We start from the raw sequence: 20,006 nt of genomic DNA, 5'->3' as shown, positions 1-20,006 counted from the left end.
ATATGATGTTTTATCTTTGATAAATGTTTTTCTCTCTGCAAATGCCACTCAATGGAAAGTCACAAGTCAAAGTTTCCATCTCTTGTTAGTTACGCTTGCCTAAGCACATTTGACTAATAATGGATGCAGTGTCTTAAATGTGCAATTTCCAAAGATCTTAACAAGTCCTTGAAATATTGAGCTTTTGAAATGATCTGAAGGGCTGAAAAGTTCCAGGCAAAAGTTCCAGACTGAAGTCTAGCCGAGCGGCTTTCATAAACGAATTAGCATGCACATTCAACCAAACGTCTCGGTATACTCTCAATTACCAGAGAAAATAATGAAAACTTGCGCACTGGAGATCTGACATGCAGTCAGTCAGTATGACAACACGTCCACTTAGGAACATTTCTTTAACGGACTCAGTAAAGAAAAAGAACATGGCCAGGAATTCTGAAACAAGTCAGAGAGCGTGAGTTCCCCCAACTCTGCTTTATTAGATTCTGTGAGATTACGCGGCTGTTGTATTAAATCTGTTTTTTATGAGTGTGATGGAGAAATGACTCTCAGGGGTTCTTTAATGGTGACAGATGTGAGTCCTGCAGAGTTCTTCCCCCCATATCTCCATCCCTCTGTTCATCACCTTAATGTGTTGTAGCTCCCTCTCCTCCTCCTGCAGGACCTCCAACTGTTTTAACACCGATTCTTGCTGAAACTCGGATCTCTCCATCTAAAAGCAGAGAGAAAGTGAGATGATGCAGTAGATGTGTGCTGAAGCACCAGTGACTGGTATTGATTTCAGCCTGTTAGCATGTACAGGAGAATTTCAGCATCTAGCAAGAACAGAAATTCCATCAAAGCTGTGGTCTGATCTGAACCCGGTCAAAGTTCAAGGATGCTGCAGTGCTGTGATTTGAGTTCTGCAGGGGTAGATGGGAAGGAAGACGACAAAAAAATAAAAAAAACAACCTTTACTCTGACAGAGACTTAAAGCGAGGGCTTGACAAGAAACTGGCAATAGTGACAGTGACGTGGTTGTGTCCAGCGACTCAAAATGGTTGAGAAAATTATAGCTTTATGCAAATTAGCAGCAATTATTTATACAAACAATTCAGTGACTACCAATGGTGGTGAAGACGTGATCATTCCAGGCACATAATAAAATACGATGTGTGGGAAAACAGTGTCAAAATTGGCATCATTCTGACTGAGTTTACTTTATGCACTGATAATCGTTCATCTGGTTCATGATGTAGCACTGCTAATATTTATATACAAACACGTTCCTCTTCAGAATGTACAGTAAGAAAAAAGATTCCTTGTAAAAATAGAATTAAATTAGAATTTTACTGGCAATACATATCATTTATGAGAAGACCAATAATGTGATGGCACCTAGTGACAAACTACAAGCAATATTAGAACATTACAACAACAAAAAACGAGGCTAAAGACAGCAAGATACACTATCATATCTTGCATCTTTAGGATAACGTTTGACTTTTCAGACTCAAAACATACATATGTGTACGTAAACGTTTCTAGCTCGGCTTTGAAGCTCTGCAGGAGCCAATTTACACCTGAATAACAGCAGAATAACTGAGAAGAATGCTAACCAGTCCAGATGTAAAGGAAGTAAGAGAGAAGTGGAGAGGGGGGATTAGGAGTGCAAACTCACCATCATTTGCTTCATGTTGCTGTGTTCTTCCGGTTCTCTGGCTGCATTATGGTCCTTATGGACAATCTCCACTCGAATGTCATTTTTAGCGGATACGACCCCTTTGAGATCTGGCAGAAATCATTCTGATTAGCCATAGTGACGCAAACCACACAATATCCTACAGCTTCTGCTGAGTTTTTACATGATTCTGAGACTCGTGAATGTGCAGCACTCGCTCGTGAACAACATGCATGTATATTTTCCCAGAACATGGCGGCTAATATGAAAGAGGTGAGAGAAGGGCTTACTTTCGCCTTTTAACGTGCCGGAGAGCTCTCGCTGCCGAGAGGAGAGTGACACTGGGAGTGATGACATCACCAGGTGCATGTCCTCTGTGGAGCACGGTCACAACATGCAAAGAAAGAAATATCACTTGTTAAAAAATGAGGTCTTTACAGTCCTGGCCAGATAAAGTCAGGCTGCTGCTGGTAAGGAGCTGGAGCTCACCGCTAATGGAGGCAATTTGCGAACAGAAAGATAAGACAATAAAGACCTCAGATAGACTAAGATGTGAGTAAGCTGCGGGTGTGCTCTTATCATTGTGTGGTACAGTGATGAGGAAAATGTGGCTTGCCGAGCTACAAGCTACTGGAACCTTAAAGGAGCTCAACTACTGTCAAGTAGTTCCCTTTTGAACAGATGTAGCGGCATTACAGGTTAAAGTAGCTAACTACACCAAACTAATCATGCAATTTCAATTGAATATATATATATATATATATATAGTGAGAATAACTAGTTAATGAGAATTGGACCCTAAACTAAAGTGTTACTATATATATATAGCTAAATCTTTTTATTATTTATTTGAATTATTCATGTATTTTTTTATTATATTCATTTCAGACTTTCCAGGAGAGTTTGCTCAGCTTTGTACAATATAATTTAAAAAAGAGCGATGTAGTGTTATGTCACGGTACACTGCTAATTGTTGGAAAACAACACTAATTTTGACAACATCTCAGCTGCTGTCATGCTACAGGAAAATGTAGTTAAGCAGTGCTCCTATTAATTAGTGCGTGTGTGGATGAAGTTGTGCTACAATGTGCAATACTACATGGCAAGTTGAGTCTAAAAACGCTGGGTGTCTCAGTGGACGTGCAGGGCGAGTCGCCTCTGTGTTTTCTGTCTCTGTAGAAACAACGAGCTCACTTACTCCTCTGCACTCGAGCGCAGCAGAAAGCCCCCAGGGTCCCAATGAGGACGATGAGAGCCAGGAAAGCTCCCACTGCAACCCCAATGATGACAGCCAAGCGCAAAGACCCTAAGGAGAACACAGAACCGCTGGGATCATCAGACAACCAGTGACAGAACGTAGAACCCATGCAACGTGCACAGTCCGGATCAGGAGCCTGTTTGTCACTTGAGGAGACATAATGAAGTCGTGTTCCAAGAGTCTTCGATTAAATCCTACGGGGATGAGCTGACCTCTTTGAATAACTCAGCTCTGCACCTTGGGAATCAGCTTTACTAAAGGAAAATGGGCCAGCATTTGAATAAAAAATACCATCTAATTTCATTAAAATATTTCAAAGAAATCATAAAGCCAAGTAAAAGGATTAAGGGCTTTTTAAATTGGATCACAAATGGAAGTTCTGAATATGTCGGAATCCCATTAAGGAAATCCACAGATTTAAGTAGGTGACATTTACCTGAATAAACAGACTATGATCCAGTCTTTGCCCTAATGCCCTGAAAAATCAAGTCAGGGTACTTAATCACTGCGAGACGCGAGTAAAACAGACTTGCACACACTTGAGGCACACGCAAGCACGCACGTAACTTGATTATTACCTTGCTCTTTGAGGCGAATGATCTCGGTGTCAGAGCCAAAACTGTTCCAGGCGGTGCAGTTGTAGATGGTTTGGAAGTCAGCAGGGACGATGTTGCTCATGGTGAGGGTGGAGATGACACCTTCCTCTGTGCTCACGGTCTCCACGGTATAACGGCCCGATGTTCCTGATTCCAGCACTGTTTCTTTCCACGACCATGCCTGCATAAAATAAATAAAATAAAATAAAATACTTACTATTCCAAACTTCTTACAACTTTCAGGAACACAAGTAAAGCATTTCAGTGCAGTTCTGCTATTACGAAATACTCTGTTTTCTAAAGTCGAGCCCACAAGCACAGCAGGTCAGTTGGATTAATGCACTTTTTAGTTCAAATAGGCCTAGACTGAAGAAATGCTTTTGCGGTTCAGTCCATTCTGCTTCTTCCCAGCATGCATCGAGTCATGAATAATTAATACGGTTGCATTGTCTGACGGTTTGCCAATTTGATTTACACTCGTTGTTCTGTGATGTCAGGAGGAGTTTGTTCCTCGATTTAAAGTGATTGATTGTTTCACGCAAGTGTTAAAGGTCTGTGTGTGGTGGTATTTCACAAAGGTTTTTTTCTTTTTATGTTGTCAATAATTTTGGACAAGAAGTACTTTAGTCTCCTTCACATTCATCTAGAAAACATGAGTTTAAGCACATAATAAAACTAACCATTTAATGTTGCATAAAACTATGATTCTTTGAGTTGCTATAAATAATTATATAATTTAATATTACAGCAGAAGTCATGGCAACTTGACATTTTAAATTCAGTCAAGACATTTACTTTAAGAAAAGGAATTCAACTTTAGAAAACATCATTATCTTACCTAATTATTTAAGGTCTATAAACAACCTTTTTTTTTTTTTTTCGTGCACGCATACACCCAGCAGATACGGTGTATGAGACGGAGTTCTGTTAAAGGGACTCAAACCACTGAAATAAACCCAGACACTCAAGTGATAAATCTTGTTTGATAGATCTTCAATGCTTTAAAAGACCTGAAATCTAAACTCTAAAAGCATCAACCTGTTTCATGGAGTCATATTTTGCTCCTCTTAACTGTTTATCATCAAAATAGATGGTAGTCTCGAGTAGCACTCAAAATCTTAGGAGTTGATAAGATTTTTGAAAGGCTTTTGAAAGAAGTCGTTGATGCTGATCAAAAATGCAGTAAAACATACATATTGTCAAATACGATTAAAATTTAAGATAACTGTTTTAGTTTAATATATATTTTAAAATTTAATTTATTTCAATGATCAGCATCATTACTCCAGTCTTCAAAGTCACATGATCCTTCAGAAATCATTCTAATATGCTGATTTGGTAGCATTTCTTGTTATTGAAAACAGCTGTGCTGATTAATATTTTTGTAGAAACCTTTTTTTTTGTCTCTACAGTGACTTTTATCACTTTAAATGCGCCCTTGATGAACAAAAGTATTAATTTATTAAAAAATATCTTCCTGACGCCAGACTTTTAAAAGGTAATGTATATAAGCACTATTGTTATTAACATTTGAATATCATATTTTAATTCTATAAAAAATGATGTGAGTAACATTAAATATTGATTTGAATAATGACAACATTAAATAATGTTTGAATATTACTGACATGATTCAGAAATATTTGACCACTAAACACATAGAATGATTGATAGATGGAAAGGTTAGATGATAGATGGAAAATATTATTATGACCGCCGCTAGCATAGCTAGCGAAAGCGGTCATATAGGGATTGTCATTTTTTCGTCATCTTACTGAATTTTCCGTCAACGATACCAGGGACAGCGAAACACCGGGGAACATGAAATTTGGTGGGCATGTAGCCCCACTAGACTTTTACGGAAAAATTTCGTTTGGTCCCCGGGGGCCACTCCCCCCCCGCGCTGGGCCCCCCCAAACCCAAAAAATGCAGTTTTTCCTAAATAACTACCTGAACCGTGGTACCGAGGATGAAGAAATTTTTATGGTATGTTGCTCTTAAGGGCCCACATCAACCTAGCCCATAATCGATTGTCAAAGTTTTTTTTTTTTTTTTTTCCCGTCATCTTACTGAATTTTTCGTCAACGATACCAGGGACACCGAAACACCGGGGAACATGAAATTTGGTGGGCATGTAGCCCCACTAGACTTTTACGGAAAAATTTCGTTTGGTCCCCGGGGGCCACCCCCCCCTAACCCCTAATACACAATTCATGTGTATGATTAACTTGACATCCTCTGGGGGTATGCTAAGTTTCGTAGAATTTCATCCATGGGGGGGTATAAAATAAATTCATTTATATTCATTTATGTGTCTAGTTATTATAAAATATTTATTATCACATCACATTTTCTAATTATTATAATAATGTTATATTTTAATAATACAACAAGTAAGTGGACAATGAAGTACTGATTTAATGATTCAGAAATATTGTTGATTGATAGATGGCTAGATACTGTAGGACTCACAATGCGGTCCGGAGGAGGAGTGCTGCGGATGAAGCACTTGATCTGGCCCTTCTCCCCGTACAGCGCCTGCTGCGTCTGTGTGCTGGAGATGGTGGGAGGTCCTGAAACAAACAACAGACTGTCAAGCTTCCTGTCTGACAGATGCACCGCCTGCACACCACATCAGCACACATCCTCCCTGAGAACAGAGACATACGCTGCTGTTTTTATTATCTCCAATCTGTTATTGATCATCTTCTATCTTAAGATGAGGAGTAAGAGTAAACTTCTGCATGCAGTATTTCACTGCTTCTAATTCACTGACCGCTCACAAACAAGTTTAAAACCAGCCTCTAAATGCCCAGTGAGTATTTAAATGAAGACATTGTTATTCTTTTCAGAACAAACATGCTTCCATTCTATTTAAATTAGGCTCATTATAGATTGTGCTTTATTCACAAAACTCAGTGCTATTTGACTGGCACAGTTATCAATGCACTATTACGGTAAGTTTCCTTTAAAAGAGATGTTCATGTACATTTTCCATTGATCACTGCATTAAACAATTAATTAAACAATAATCAAATGATGGGAAAAATATATATATCACATATAACCAGGTACACATCCAGACAAGATCCGATTCAGGTGTCTGAATTGTACTCAGCACAGATTTTGTGGCTACATTCACAACATTACCTGATTTGCATATTTTTTCAGGCACTTAAACAAAACGAGAGTAAGACAAACACAGCAGCTGCAAATTCTTCCTTAGTGAATTGTTAAACACTTGACACTTTACCCTTGAACAGCTTAAAGTATAGCAATGTAATGGAAGTAGCGACAGATAATTACCGGTGGGTGATATGACCAAAATCTTATATCATGATACGAATCATTTTATTTCACGATAATGATATATATCATGATATAGTTATGTTTGTTTCAAATAAAGTTTTTATGATATTTAAATTGAATTGAAATTTCATAAATCTCATCTCCAATTTCAAAATCACATAAAAAAACTAAACTAAACCTAAAAAACGAACAAAAAAATCAAGCTCTCTGAAGACAAGTAAACAGTCAGTGCTAATATAGGAACAAAGAAAATGATTACAAGAAATGGGACAACAACAAAAAAACTACAATAGAACAAAGACACATATGAAATAGACCTACCTGAAAATTGTAAGCACTAGAAATAAAAGCCTACAATAGAACAAAGCAGGTTTATTAGGCTGCTGTCACTTTAAGAGCGAACGCACTGATCTAATATACTGATACACATGCACTTTCTTTCTCAGCCATTTACGTTCTCAGATTGCATAAACCGAAATTAGTTCTCTTTCGCTGCTAATTGGATTTAAATGGTTTAAAATCACTTGTTTTTAAACAGCAAGGCTTAAAAACGCATTCAAATTATAAGCTTTTGAGACGGCACAGAACGGCAACTTTATGTGAGCTTAACTGCAATAGAGACAATAGTCCAAAATCTCTACCGGTTGACAAATTTCAACAGGTTAATCGTGTCTATCGGTATGTCGCCCACCCCTAAAACAGATTATCAAAAAAAGAAAAAAAATATGTAGGGTGGTGCTAGATTAAGTGGACTTGATTAGGTTACTAGAGTAAAACCTGACGTTTCACATTTTAATACAAATTAATGTAAAAAAAATAAAATAAATACAAAATGAAACATGCATGGATGATTCATTCACAAAAGGATCAATAAGTTGCACTTAGAAAAGAAACAAATTTCAATACCATGCCAAATATAACGGTCAAATTTACTGAAAAGATCCACCTCAAAGAATTATTTGATTGTACATCAATACTTTTCTCACGAATTCACAAAAGAGAGCTAAGTAGGATGTTAAGATTTGTTATTCGCTGAATAACCACTTAAATTTCATTCTGTTCCTCACTCAAAGCTATCATATTACTCGAACACGGATTGCATGGAACACTTTTATGGTGCTTTTTTTTTGTCATTTGGAGCTTGACAGTTCCAGTGCTCATTATATTGAAAAGTGGCATGATATTCTCCAACCATTTACGTTTTGTGCTCCACGGAAGAAAGAAAGTCATACAGGGTTGGAATGACATGATGGTGAGTAAATAATGACAGAATAATGACTCTTCCCATTGCATCTTATTCAACAAAACTGGAAATAATGCTTAGAGTAAATTTTAATTTCATAAATAATTAAAAGTGAAAGAGAAAAGAGGGAGATCAAATCATAATAAATACAATCATAACATTTCCATTTCTCCATCCACAGCAGATTGAGGTTCATTATGTGTCTCTATACGAAAACAGATTTTCATTTTAATTGGAATTCGGGTGTCTCTGTGCGCGAGTACTATCCCATCAATTACAGATCCCAGCAGTGTGCAGGAGTCTTCTGTACACAGGAGCACCGTCTCTCTGGAGAGAGCGAGACAATGCTCTCACTTTCCCCAGTACCCTCTTAATCACACGTGCACTCAAAGGCTGCAGTCGGGCAGAGGGGTGGGACGCTTTTACCGTGCTCTTCCAGTGGCAGTCTGCTCAGATCGTGTCCTCTGGGGGAGCCAAACAAATCTGACAGGGGATCATGACCATAAATGAGGGCTGTAATTAAACAGCTTTATCTCTCAGGCTCAGATGGGAAACAAGCAGGGAGAGAAAGCGGGATGTGAGACCAAACCGAACGAGGAAGGTGGCGTCACACGTCTCGCTCCGTGCCTGGTGGGAAACAGGGAGGCCTGATCATCTACGCCAACTGACCCGCATCTAATTTAGCATATTATCAAAACAATAAATTATTATTTAAAATATATACATTTATAATCAAGGATACACATTAATTTATACAATAAATTAACCAAAAACCAACATTTAAAAGAGTGTCTATCAGTGGTTCTCAACCAGGGGGCCTCAATAAACTTCAAAGGGAGCCACAGAATGGAAATTATTATTAAATATATAATAATATATTTAATTATAATTTCCATTACAAACCTTTATTACATATTAAAATGTTTAGCTCTAATCTAAATTAAAATGCTAAAAATAAAAACATAAAATCAAGGTATGAACTAAAATCATGCTTTTTGTTTTCCCTCAATAATTAATGTTTTTATTGAAGAACAGTACTGTTTATATTTCTATTTGTAGTAATGCACATGGCATAACTTCTTGAATCATGAATCGTGTTAAATTTGTTGTAACACTTTATAATAAGGTTCAATTCATTAACATTAGTTAACTACATTAGTTAACATGAACTAACAATGAAAAATACTTCTAAAGCATGTATTAATCTTAATGTTTGTTAATTCCAACATTTACTAATACCTTTTGAAAATTAAAAGTTGGAACTGAGCTAACATGATCATGTCCAGTAACATACCACTGGACAGTTGTAGAACATTAAACAAAGATGCATAAAAACTGTAACAAATGTATTGCTCATTGTTAGTTGATGTTATTACATGGCTTGGTTGAATTCTAATGTAGAATGATAACAGACCGCTGCTAAGTATAACACACCGTTGCCATGAAAAACAGAGCGTTGCTATGGACGCAGGATTCTAACCGTAGAGACGGAACGGATTATTTAGCGGAAGCAATGCAATCGTTTTTAAATCAATAAACTCCTTTTTAAATCAATATTTTGTGTCAAATTATTTATTTATAATAAATCCGCTTCGCGTCGGGCTCCTGATCAGCCTGTCGGGGTTGTATTTGCTATAACAACCGCCTCGCTCTACATTATTACTTACTTAGCTAAGTTATCAAATGGGGCCTTACTGTAAAGTGTTAACAAAATACTGAACCATGTTAATGGTCAAAACGGTTGAGAACCACTGCCAGAAACAATGTAACAGGGGTGCATTTGGTTTCCTTTTATTTTGCAATTTAACTTAAACTGTTGTAAGGGGCTATAAACATTAACATTCATCCCTTCTTCACTTTCAGCTCCTAGCCAGTAAGAAGACTAGTCTAAACGGTGGACAGAAAGCAGAAGTGAGAGAGGGTGGAAGGGAGCTGCTCAAAAAAACATAACCATTAGCTCTAGGACTATTTATTTTCCGTGTGGGCACACAACCTCTTAAAACTTCCACGTTCAAAAACACTTCCATAACATGCTTCTGAAATGGCATCCTAAGTTGTTAATGGGTGTTTGGTTTCCTGTTTATTTTAAGGAGAACTGAGGTTAATCCAAAACCGTGATCCTATCAGAACCGAGTTGGTTTGTTTTGTTTCTTTCTTGTTGTTTTTTTTGGAGATGAAGGTGCAGAAATAGGAGCTCTTTTTAAAGAAGTTTAAAAGCACCTTTTTTTCTTAGACAAGGGTCATGAGCAATGTAGAGATGGCAGAAATATCGATCCGTTTCTGTGAAGGGCCTCATTCATCATCTGTGTTTGTCAAAGAGATGCTCTTGCAGCCTAATGGACTCTAATGTGGCTATTCATTAATTATCTATTATAATATCAGTAATCATATTTCCTGTTCATCATCTGCATAATCCATCTAATTTCTGGTATTTAAGCACTAATGTGTCTCCTCTGTTTATTAGCATATGGCTGCACAATTCTTAAAGAGACAATTCACCCAAAAACATAAATTCTGTCATTTACTCACCCTCATGTCAGTCAAAACCTATATGACTTTCTTTCTTCTTAAATTATAAAATTGTATATTTTGAAGAACAACTTTGAAGCTTGGCATAAATAATGACAGAATATTAACATTGAGGTGAAATTTAAAGGAATAGTTCCCTTTGTAACCAAGCTTGTAACCTGAGTATCCGCAATATCCAAATGGCTTGATCATCACAGACATGAACTAGTTTAAAAAACTCGGTGTTGCTTCATTATTTGCATGTTCACATCCTAAGCAAAAATTTATTGATTATAGAATAGGAGCAGATATGGGTCATCATCAAGAACCATCTCTGGCATATGAGGTGACTGAGCTACATTATCACATAGACCTATATGGTTCTTGATTTGCATCAGGAACACAACTTCATTTACATTGTGGGCGGTTTTACAGACTGCATAAAATATTTGGGTTTAAAAAGTGCAGTCTTGCTGAATCCAAAGTACTTTGTATACTTTATCAGTGCTACATTGTGATAAAGACCTCAAGAGTGACCTTACATCCTTCCTCTGAACACAAAAGAGGATTTTGGCATTTGGCAGAATGTATAGTATATACTTTCTTCTAATACATAAAAAAAGTCATGATTGGTTTTTAAGTTTCAAAAATGACCATTAAAGGTATCCCAAGATCACAAAAGTAGTCTATACAACCCATTGCTTCCCAAGTCTTATGAAACCATGTTATACAATAGCTTTTTGTGAGGAACAGGTTAAAACAGGTTGAAAATCTTTCCTTTCATTACAGCTCTCTCTCTCTCTCTCTCTCTCTCTCTCTCTCTCTCTCTGCATTGTTAAAAATGATGTGAGAAGAAGTGAAGCACCAGATTTTTAGTTTAAGGATGCCAAACATCATTTGGTCCTAATGTATCTTATAGCCGAATAACATTTTAAACTTAAAGGAATAGTTTACTCAAAAATGAAAATTCTGTCATCATTTACTCACCCTCAAGTTGTTTCAAACCTGCATGAATTTCTTTCTTCTGCTGAACACAAAAGAAGATATTTTGAAGAATGTCGGTAACCAAACAGTTGATGTCAACGGGGGTACTCTTTGTTCCTTACACAAAGGCTTCAGAAGACTTAAAATTCGGTGCGCAAGTCAAACAGACTACTTTTTTGGCACTTTTAAGTTGCTTTTTTTGTTATTTTTTGGATCTTAACATCCTTCAAAACATCTCTTTATGTATTTCACAAGAAGATACAAAGTTATACAGGTTTAGAATGACAAAAGTGTAAATGATGGCAGAATTGTCATTTTTGATTGAATAATTCCTGGATTAGACTGGATTAGAAACAATGACTCAAGGAGGTCTGCAGTCACACATGCCGACCAGACCCAGACCTCAACCCTGTAACACCACAAGAGGAAAAACATCAAAAATTAAGAATTCATAGAGCGTTGAACAGGCTTATTGCCTCACAGGAGCAGGCCAGTGTTATTGCAAAGCCCTTAGGACTTAAAAGTTTCCATCAAAACAAATGGATAAAGCATACAAAGCTCCATAACATTTTTTTTCATGAGCTACTCTAGAGAGAGAATAACCAATAAAATAACGCCTACAGCAAGACAAAGCAAAACAACCAAAACACATATATGTATATGGTCTTGCTGGTGCTGGTGTTCTTTGAGCTCCCAATAATGGCCTGTGATTTTTTTTTTTGATTACATTTTAGGGAAAGACACTTCTTGAAGTGTGGGTAAATCAATATGCCCATATTGATTCAGAAACCTGGTAGAGTCCTTTAAGCAAATCACTCGGCCTCATGTGCCCCGGGTCTGTCATCTATTGACGAGCAAGAAAAAATCATGAGAGCGGTTCAAGATCATCTCTCCTGATTACGGCGCCCATATCTCTGAGGGTCATAGAGCATGTCTCTATTATTGCAAAGCTAAACAGTGTAGAAAACATCCCCTTTACCCCGAGCGAAATGTGGCCTGATCCTACATTTGAGAGGCTCTTCCAGCTCTTGTGAGTCAAAGCAATCAAAACCCGAAGCAAATGAGAATTTGTTGAAGGGTCCAGATCAGACCAACAGACTGCATTTATACAAAGCGTTTAAAGTATTTACCATTGACAGTAAGCATGACCTCCTTCTCTCCCACTCCCACTCGCGGCACCACAGCTCGACATACGTATTTCCCAGCGTCCTCCTGTCTCACTGCCTTCAGTGTCAAGGTGTTCTCATTACTTAGCACCTGCAAGGTAACAGATGTTTGGGAGAAAAAAAAACACAACGCCACAGTCTGAGCAACTTCTTCATTAAAAAGTTTTCTCTTCCTTGTCTTTTTTTTCTTTTTTGAAGCCAATACATGAAGCAGAACTGCTTCTATAATTAATCATCACTGTAGTCACAAATACAGCCTCTTGCTTGAGTTTTGACTTCATCTCAACATCAATTGTGAGATCCTAACAGATGACGACCCAAACAAACACAATGTGCACTACTGAGGGTCCATTAGCCCTTGAAAACAGTTCCGTCACATGTATGTCGTTTTAATTCATCATATCCAGAAGGAGATTAAAATAAAACTCCATAAGTCAGGGTTGTGCGCCATTGAAAAAATTGATTGAGAATTCATTTTAAAGGTGAAGTATGTAAACATTTTAATGTTAAATTACATTATCTTAAGCCAGTTTATTTTTCATTGATTACTATTAGTATGCCATTAATGGGTTTATCTCAGCCACAAGTTTAAACATTGAGACCTCCAGGCACCATATAAACATTGAGAGTGGTCCGCTCAGATCTGTCAATCTCTTTCAAGCTTATCCTATAGCGCGAGTTTGGGGCGTGGCTAGTGTAGCAGGCGGAGCCAGAGGGTGTTTAGCTGCTGTGGGACCATGACTGATGCGTTACATGGGAAAAAGATATTCAGCTTCAGTTACAGAAGTGCAAGCCAAATTTAACTGCATTTAGACCTTCAAAGATTAATCAGGTCAAAGCAAACAAGACATTGCAATTAAAACACTCTTCAATGGATATTCAACATCATCATGCACCCATTCAGAAAGACAAATGTTCCAGTTTGTATTGTTTACTTTGATGTGTCCAGTGTAGACAGACTCAAACAGCTGTGGCGCGTCATGTCAAAAAATGCGCACAGTTCAGAAACGTTGGCTCGGTTTATTATAAAGGAGACGCTCTCGTTCACTCTAGACAGAGCGATACTCAATTGCTTACTCATAACACATAGCAACACAGCTAAAAGTTTTCCTAATATGTTGGACCTCTTATAGAAAATAGCTACTTTTACATGTTGAGACATGCCTTCATAAGCACCGGTAAGAGCTTTATTTAGGTTTGAGGTGCGAAAATATGCTGCATTTTTGTAATTCCGCTAGATGCCACTAGTGCCGCGGAAACTACACACTTCACCTTTAAATTCCAATTAAATTCCTGAATTTGACAGAATGCAGAATAGAAATTTTTATTTAAATGCAAGGAAGTAGAATTAAAATGCATTTAAATTGAAAACTAATTTTAAGCAAGATAAACAAAATCAACTGAAAAAAAACAACCTTTGGTTCGACAAAGCCTTTGTTTGAAAGCTTTGAAAAAGTTTAAACAGTCTTGAAGTTTGAACATTTATGAGCTTTAAAAAAACTGGCCAGACTGGGTCAAAGAAAGCGTTTTTATTGTTAACTAAAAATAAAAATAAATCTAAGTACTGTACATTGTTGTTAATTGGAGTGAAGCTTAAGCTCTAAGCGATGTCACGCGTTTTTTAGGCCAAAACACTTTTTGTCACATACAGCAAACATCTCCTCACTATCCGCTAGCTGCCTGTCCCCAGAACACACTGTAAACGCGGTCTCTGTAGACAGCCCAGGCTCCACAAACGGCAACAAAAACAAACTGGCCCAGCCTGGACCATGAAACATAACAAACAGTGTTCCAGCTAATAACCGACAAAAATGATTTGGGGGTGGGGGTTGGGGGGTTAGTGCGTGTGCATATGAAGGGGGGTGTGGGGAGTGGAGGAGAGAGAAGCATGAAGAGGGAAGTTAGCTAGAGGAGAGATGTCCTAGACAACAACTAACGTTAAAATTTGATATTCTTGAGAATTTTGATATGACCGACACACGACCAAAGAGACGACGTTCCGATAAACAAATAACAAAGAATAGGGAAAAGAAGAAGGAATGCGCGAAGTCCCGAATTTACATCGGAAAAGCGTTCAATAGGTGGCGAGAATTCCGCCGGCAGAAGGGCTTCCAATCCGACATTCAGGTGGCTCTGTTTTTGCTGGACAGGTGGGTAAATCCAGTTTTTTTTTTTTAAATGGTTCATGACTGTTTCAGGAAGCACGGAAGGGAGGGGGAGGGGATGGGATGAGGAGGAGGAAGGGTTGAGCTAGCCTCCGTTTTATTTGACAATACTTTGAACGTCAACAAGAAGTGACGTCACTCAACATCGCAGAGCACCTTTAAATAAAATCTTAATATTAGATGAAAAACTTAAACTAAACGGAAATTACAAATGTTCCCTTGGCAATTAACTGAAATGCGTTTTAAAAAAGTCAAAGCACTAATATTACTAACTGGAAATAATTATAAAAAATTAAATAAAAAAATATATAATAAAAAGTGTAATAAAAAAACAATAAAAATGACAAAAGCACATGACAAAATTACTAAAACTTGTATGTAATGTAAACTATAAAAAAGGAAAATATAAAAATGAAAGCTAATTCAAAATATTAATAGGACTATAATAGTATAGATTCACAGATACATAGATACATTTTCTGAGTAGTGCAGAGAAAAGTACGTACGACTCCATGGCCCCTTTTCATCCAGACGATGGTGAGCGAAGGGTTTCCAATCCAAGCGCAACTGAACACGGCATCAGAACCCCGGTCCACCTGGAGGCTCTGGGGATCAGCAGCCAGACGAGGGCCGACTACATACATACATTCAGAGAAGAAAGTCATGTAGGTTTGAAATGACATAAAATCATTTTTTTAAATCATAAAATATGAAATCATAAATCGTTTTGGAATAAACCATTCCTTTAAGATATAAAATGAAAAGAAACATATTTATACACAGTAGGTATGCTGTTAAACTCACAGTAAACATCCACATTGCGACTGATGTTGGTGCTGCCCAGGGCATTGGTGACCTCACAGGATACTGGTTCAGTGAAGAAGGAATGATCAACCAGCACCTCATAAGTGTCTCCCGTCGCATCCGTGATCATGTTTCCCCCCTTCGCCCATCTAATTATCCACCAGAGACACACACAGAGCAAGAAATGAACAACCCTGATGGACTCTGCCAAGGTTTTTTCCCAAATCTGCTCGAAAGATCAAAGGCGGTAAGAAAGGTATTTTTTCACAGGCAAATGACTGGGATCATGTCATATTTGCATGGTGTACTGAAACAACAAAAGCAGAGTGTCTAATGTAATTTTCAGGACACTGCATGTTTTTATTTATTTATTTGTGCCTTTTCATTTTCATGCTGTCGGCAGGCCGTGTCTTCTTTGGCAGAAGAATAACAGGCACACATTAAGAGGTTTTTAGATGCTGCCTCTGTCATTGGCACCCTTTGATGCTGTAGTTATTATAGTGAAATGTAAAGAGGGAAGCGAGAAACCACAGACAATGCAGGCGAACGCTACTGCTTTGGTTCAGATGGGAAGATCAAGCACATCAAGATGGACTTTTGTTTGCATCTCTGAAGTAAAAGTGGACAGTGTTACAGAAATGAAAAAGAATTTGATATAATGAATGCATTCAACACAACTCTCTGCTTTTTTATTTTATGTTTGCCGTTTTCATCACTTTTATTGGCAAGGACAAAGCTCAGCAATCACTTTTTTCCCCATGCTGGACACCAAAAAATGGCAAAAATTTAATATTTTGCTGTCTTTGCAACATATTTAAAAAAAAATAAGTGTATCTTTATTAACATGAGAATGTCTTATCAACAATTAATGTACAACAAATAACATGTATTTTAAAAGGTATTTACGTTTGGGGTCTTTAAAATGTTTTATACTTTTGAAAGAAGTCTCTTTTACTAACCGAGGCAGCATTACCTGATCAAAAATACAGTAAAAACAGTGATATTGTGAAATATAATAACTGTTTTATATTTCAATGTATTTTTAAATGTCATTTGTAAAATGTTATTCCAGTGACAGCAAATCTGCATTTTCAACAGTGCAACAATATTTTTCTGCAAACCATGATGTTATAACTTGTTCAAAATGTTGCGTCTGTTGTTGTGGTTAAGGATGTGTTTAATGTTAACGTTGTACTTTAATCATTTGGCATTTAGGAACTGTTATTAAACCGTTACCACAGTCATCTGCCTCATCCAGGACAGTGATGAGTCTGCATACAGATATGAGGTTGAGCAGGAGGCTGTCAGGTCCAGTCATAACAACCTTAACATGCTCAAAACAGGGGAGAAGATTGTGGATTTCAGGAGAACCTCCACTCACCATCATGAACAGCACTTTGGCAGCAGTTGAGTCATTCAGGTTCCTGAGCTCTACCATCTCTCAAGACCTGAAGTGGGACACTTCCATTGACCCCACTGTGAAAAAGTTTGTAATTCCTTTTCCTACAATACTACAACGAACATCATCACAATACATAAGATCATCACAGACTCCACTCACCCTGGCCATAACCTCTTTGAACTGTTGCCATCTGGATGACAACTCAGAACAACAGGAACTAGAACATCCAGGCACAGGAGCGGCCTCTTCCCACAGGCCATCTCCCTCTTGAACAGTTGATCCCTCTCTAGGCCTCTCTTAATGTAAAACTCCACATTTAGTGCAATATTTTACAAATTCAATCCTATTTATTCACATTATCCAAAAAAACTGTACATATGTTGATAATCTGCATGTAAATATGTCTATTCTGACGTGTCTAAACTTGTTGTATTTATATGTGTGCACTGGAAGTTTCATTGCCCCCCAAAAAAAACTTTTGCAAACTTTTGAACAGTTGTGATATTCCCACGCACTAGCCAGATGGGATTTAAACTTTGTCGGCCGAAGACCCAAGTTTGGTTCGAAGACGAAAAAATAAACCAAGCATGACGTTCTCTCACCATTCCTGATTTCTAACACGCACTTACAGCGTTTGGCGTGGTCTTGCGGATGTCAGAGCAGAAATGAAAGCTGATGCTCTCTGTATGTTTTTACTTTGTCTCCGGGCGCATTCATATATAAATTGAGCAAGCTTGTTTTGTCCATTAGTTCGAAAGATCTGTAAAAACCCATACATTTACCAACTCATAGACCCTCCCCTCAAAGAAATCTGGACAGAAGTGGTTGAAAGTGGACAAAAGAGACAGATTAAAACACCAGGTGTAAACGGGATGGTCTTCCTCATCTACTTGTGACCCGAAAAACCAAAACACATCTAAATACCAGGTGTAAACCAGGCCTGAGTCTCATGCAAGGAATAATTTGTTCTTAAAATGACGTCAAATTAAAACTAGTTCTAAAAATGCATCTCAAGACACCGGCATTCAATTCCACTTCACTTCAAAACAGAAGATCAAGTCCTTTGTGAACGCCCCTCACTCATCTGTGCATCTGCTCTCTCTACAGCAGCTCTACATGGGCACTTTGATGGAACCGAGACTCAAACTCACATTGCCAGCATGTACACCATGGCTCAATGTGTATGTGACTGCTGAACCCCTATAGGCCACGGCTCCAACACAAACTTTCTTTTTTGCAGAGTTCCTTTGGGGACGGCAGCCTCCATGTGAACTCACACACATGAGAGAGATCCACACACAGGACAGGACTGATGGCTTCACCTGTCAATCTCAGCAGGAAACAGTCTGGCCAGCTCAAAATATGACGAAAATGGAATGGGGGGGGGGGGGGAGAGGCCAAGAGAAATGTTTTATTCGCAGCGATGGACAGATATCCATTTCATTCCAATGTAAACGTGTAGCTAATCCAGGAGCAATTGATTAACTGTGAAAAGAGTCTAAAATGAAGATATTACTATGGATCACAGCAGGTCTCTGCCATCTCATCATGGATTCAAACGAACACCGGAAAGGGCTTATTACATCCTGTTAGGAGAATTCAATTTCATCAATTCCAATGGTGCCAATATTCAGCGTAAGCTGTTTATGAAATTATTTTAATCCCGTATTTGTTGCTAAAATAGGAAAAATGCTGCAAACAATTTCCATGGATCTTTGACATTTAAGTGATTAACTGTCTTACTTTAATTTAATCAAGACCCAGAGCAGTCTGAAAAATTACAGCGTCCTCCTGCCAGGGAGACACTTTCATTGGCTCAGACAAGGGCTGTGTCTTGACATATTCAAAGATGAAAACATTGTGTTATACAGAGCTGTGACAACTTTATCTCGGAAAAGGACATGAGAATAAAACAGTAACGTAACCACAAATAAAACATCAGAATAAGATGTCCAGCCTCAGCCAGAAAGATAAATTGTGCTCTCAAACCTTCACAATACACAGATCAAATCCATGTGTCTGCTGCTACATCCAGCTTTCTTTACATTATTCAACAGCAATAGTATACATACAAAACCTAGAATAAAAAAAAAAATCCTCTGAAGGTGTAAGCCGATACAACACCCGTGGAAAACAAAATTGTTTGTTTTTTAAGATGCTGCAGGAGGGCTGTCTGTGATCTGCTGCATTTCTAATTAAAACACTGGGTGGTACGAACCGTCTCCGCCAAAACAAGCAATCAGCCACGTGGACGCTGATGCCGACCGATGCCAAGCAGCAAAGCCACATGTTCACATCAAATGCTCGACACGCCCAACAGAGCGTCTTCCATTAGACACTTCAGAGGTGACAAATGAGGATAAGACAAGACAAATCACCTACGCTAGAACAAAGGCACCAACACCAGCGCTGACAGAAAGCCCCTGGAGGGACATGAAGCACACACTTTATTCACAGGCAGAAAACCGACGTGTCTGATTCCATCCATTAACTTCCCACTTTTCTGCTCTTATGCCGTTTCAGACTGCATGATATTTTTACGATTGTCACTGTGTCAGATTATGCGATTTTGACTCCTAACTTCTTTTCGTGTTGTGGACAAGAAACATGTCACACTATACGTTGCTTCCCGAACAATCATCGCTAGCCGTCTTTAATGACGTGCGTGATGTCATTGAAACGGCAGAACTAGCGACTGACTTCACTTGTACAAGCCTAATGCTAATTCCAGTATTCACCGGGTTGCTGAAGTTCCTTCGCTATCGTTCGCCAGTATCTTTTTTCACTATGTCGTGGTGGTCCCTCAAGGAAAATTGTGAAAAAAATCATTTAGAAAATTGCGCTGATATAGTGTAGTCTGAACCCGGCATTAGAGTTCAAGAAGAAAATCAACATTCACAGCCAGAATTAAGAG

At 38.1% G+C, this 20,006-nt stretch overlaps 1 protein-coding gene across 1 annotated transcript in view; it reads right to left on the bottom strand.

Moving 5' to 3' along the window:
- kirrel3a (kirre like nephrin family adhesion molecule 3a) overlaps positions 1-20,006 on the bottom strand; it is a 151,571-nt gene that overhangs the window by 2,993 nt on the left and 128,572 nt on the right. The window contains exons 7-15 of the mRNA XM_084105582.1: positions 15,691-15,839; positions 15,393-15,520; positions 12,686-12,812; positions 5,984-6,084; positions 3,494-3,692; positions 2,856-2,963; positions 1,948-2,031; positions 1,658-1,767; positions 623-709 (exon numbers count right to left, since the gene is read on the bottom strand). Coding sequence (XP_083961708.1) covers positions 623-709; positions 1,658-1,767; positions 1,948-2,031; positions 2,856-2,963; positions 3,494-3,692; positions 5,984-6,084; positions 12,686-12,812; positions 15,393-15,520; positions 15,691-15,839 — 1,093 coding nt within the window. The remainder of the gene's footprint in view (positions 1-622; positions 710-1,657; positions 1,768-1,947; positions 2,032-2,855; positions 2,964-3,493; positions 3,693-5,983; positions 6,085-12,685; positions 12,813-15,392; positions 15,521-15,690; positions 15,840-20,006) is intronic.

The sequence above is a fragment of the Abramis brama genome (genome assembly GCF_963993115.1).
Source record: "Abramis brama genome assembly, chromosome: 25".
Taxonomy (NCBI): domain Eukaryota; kingdom Metazoa; phylum Chordata; class Actinopteri; order Cypriniformes; family Leuciscidae; genus Abramis; species Abramis brama.
This window is presented reverse-complemented; position numbering and strand designations above follow the sequence as displayed.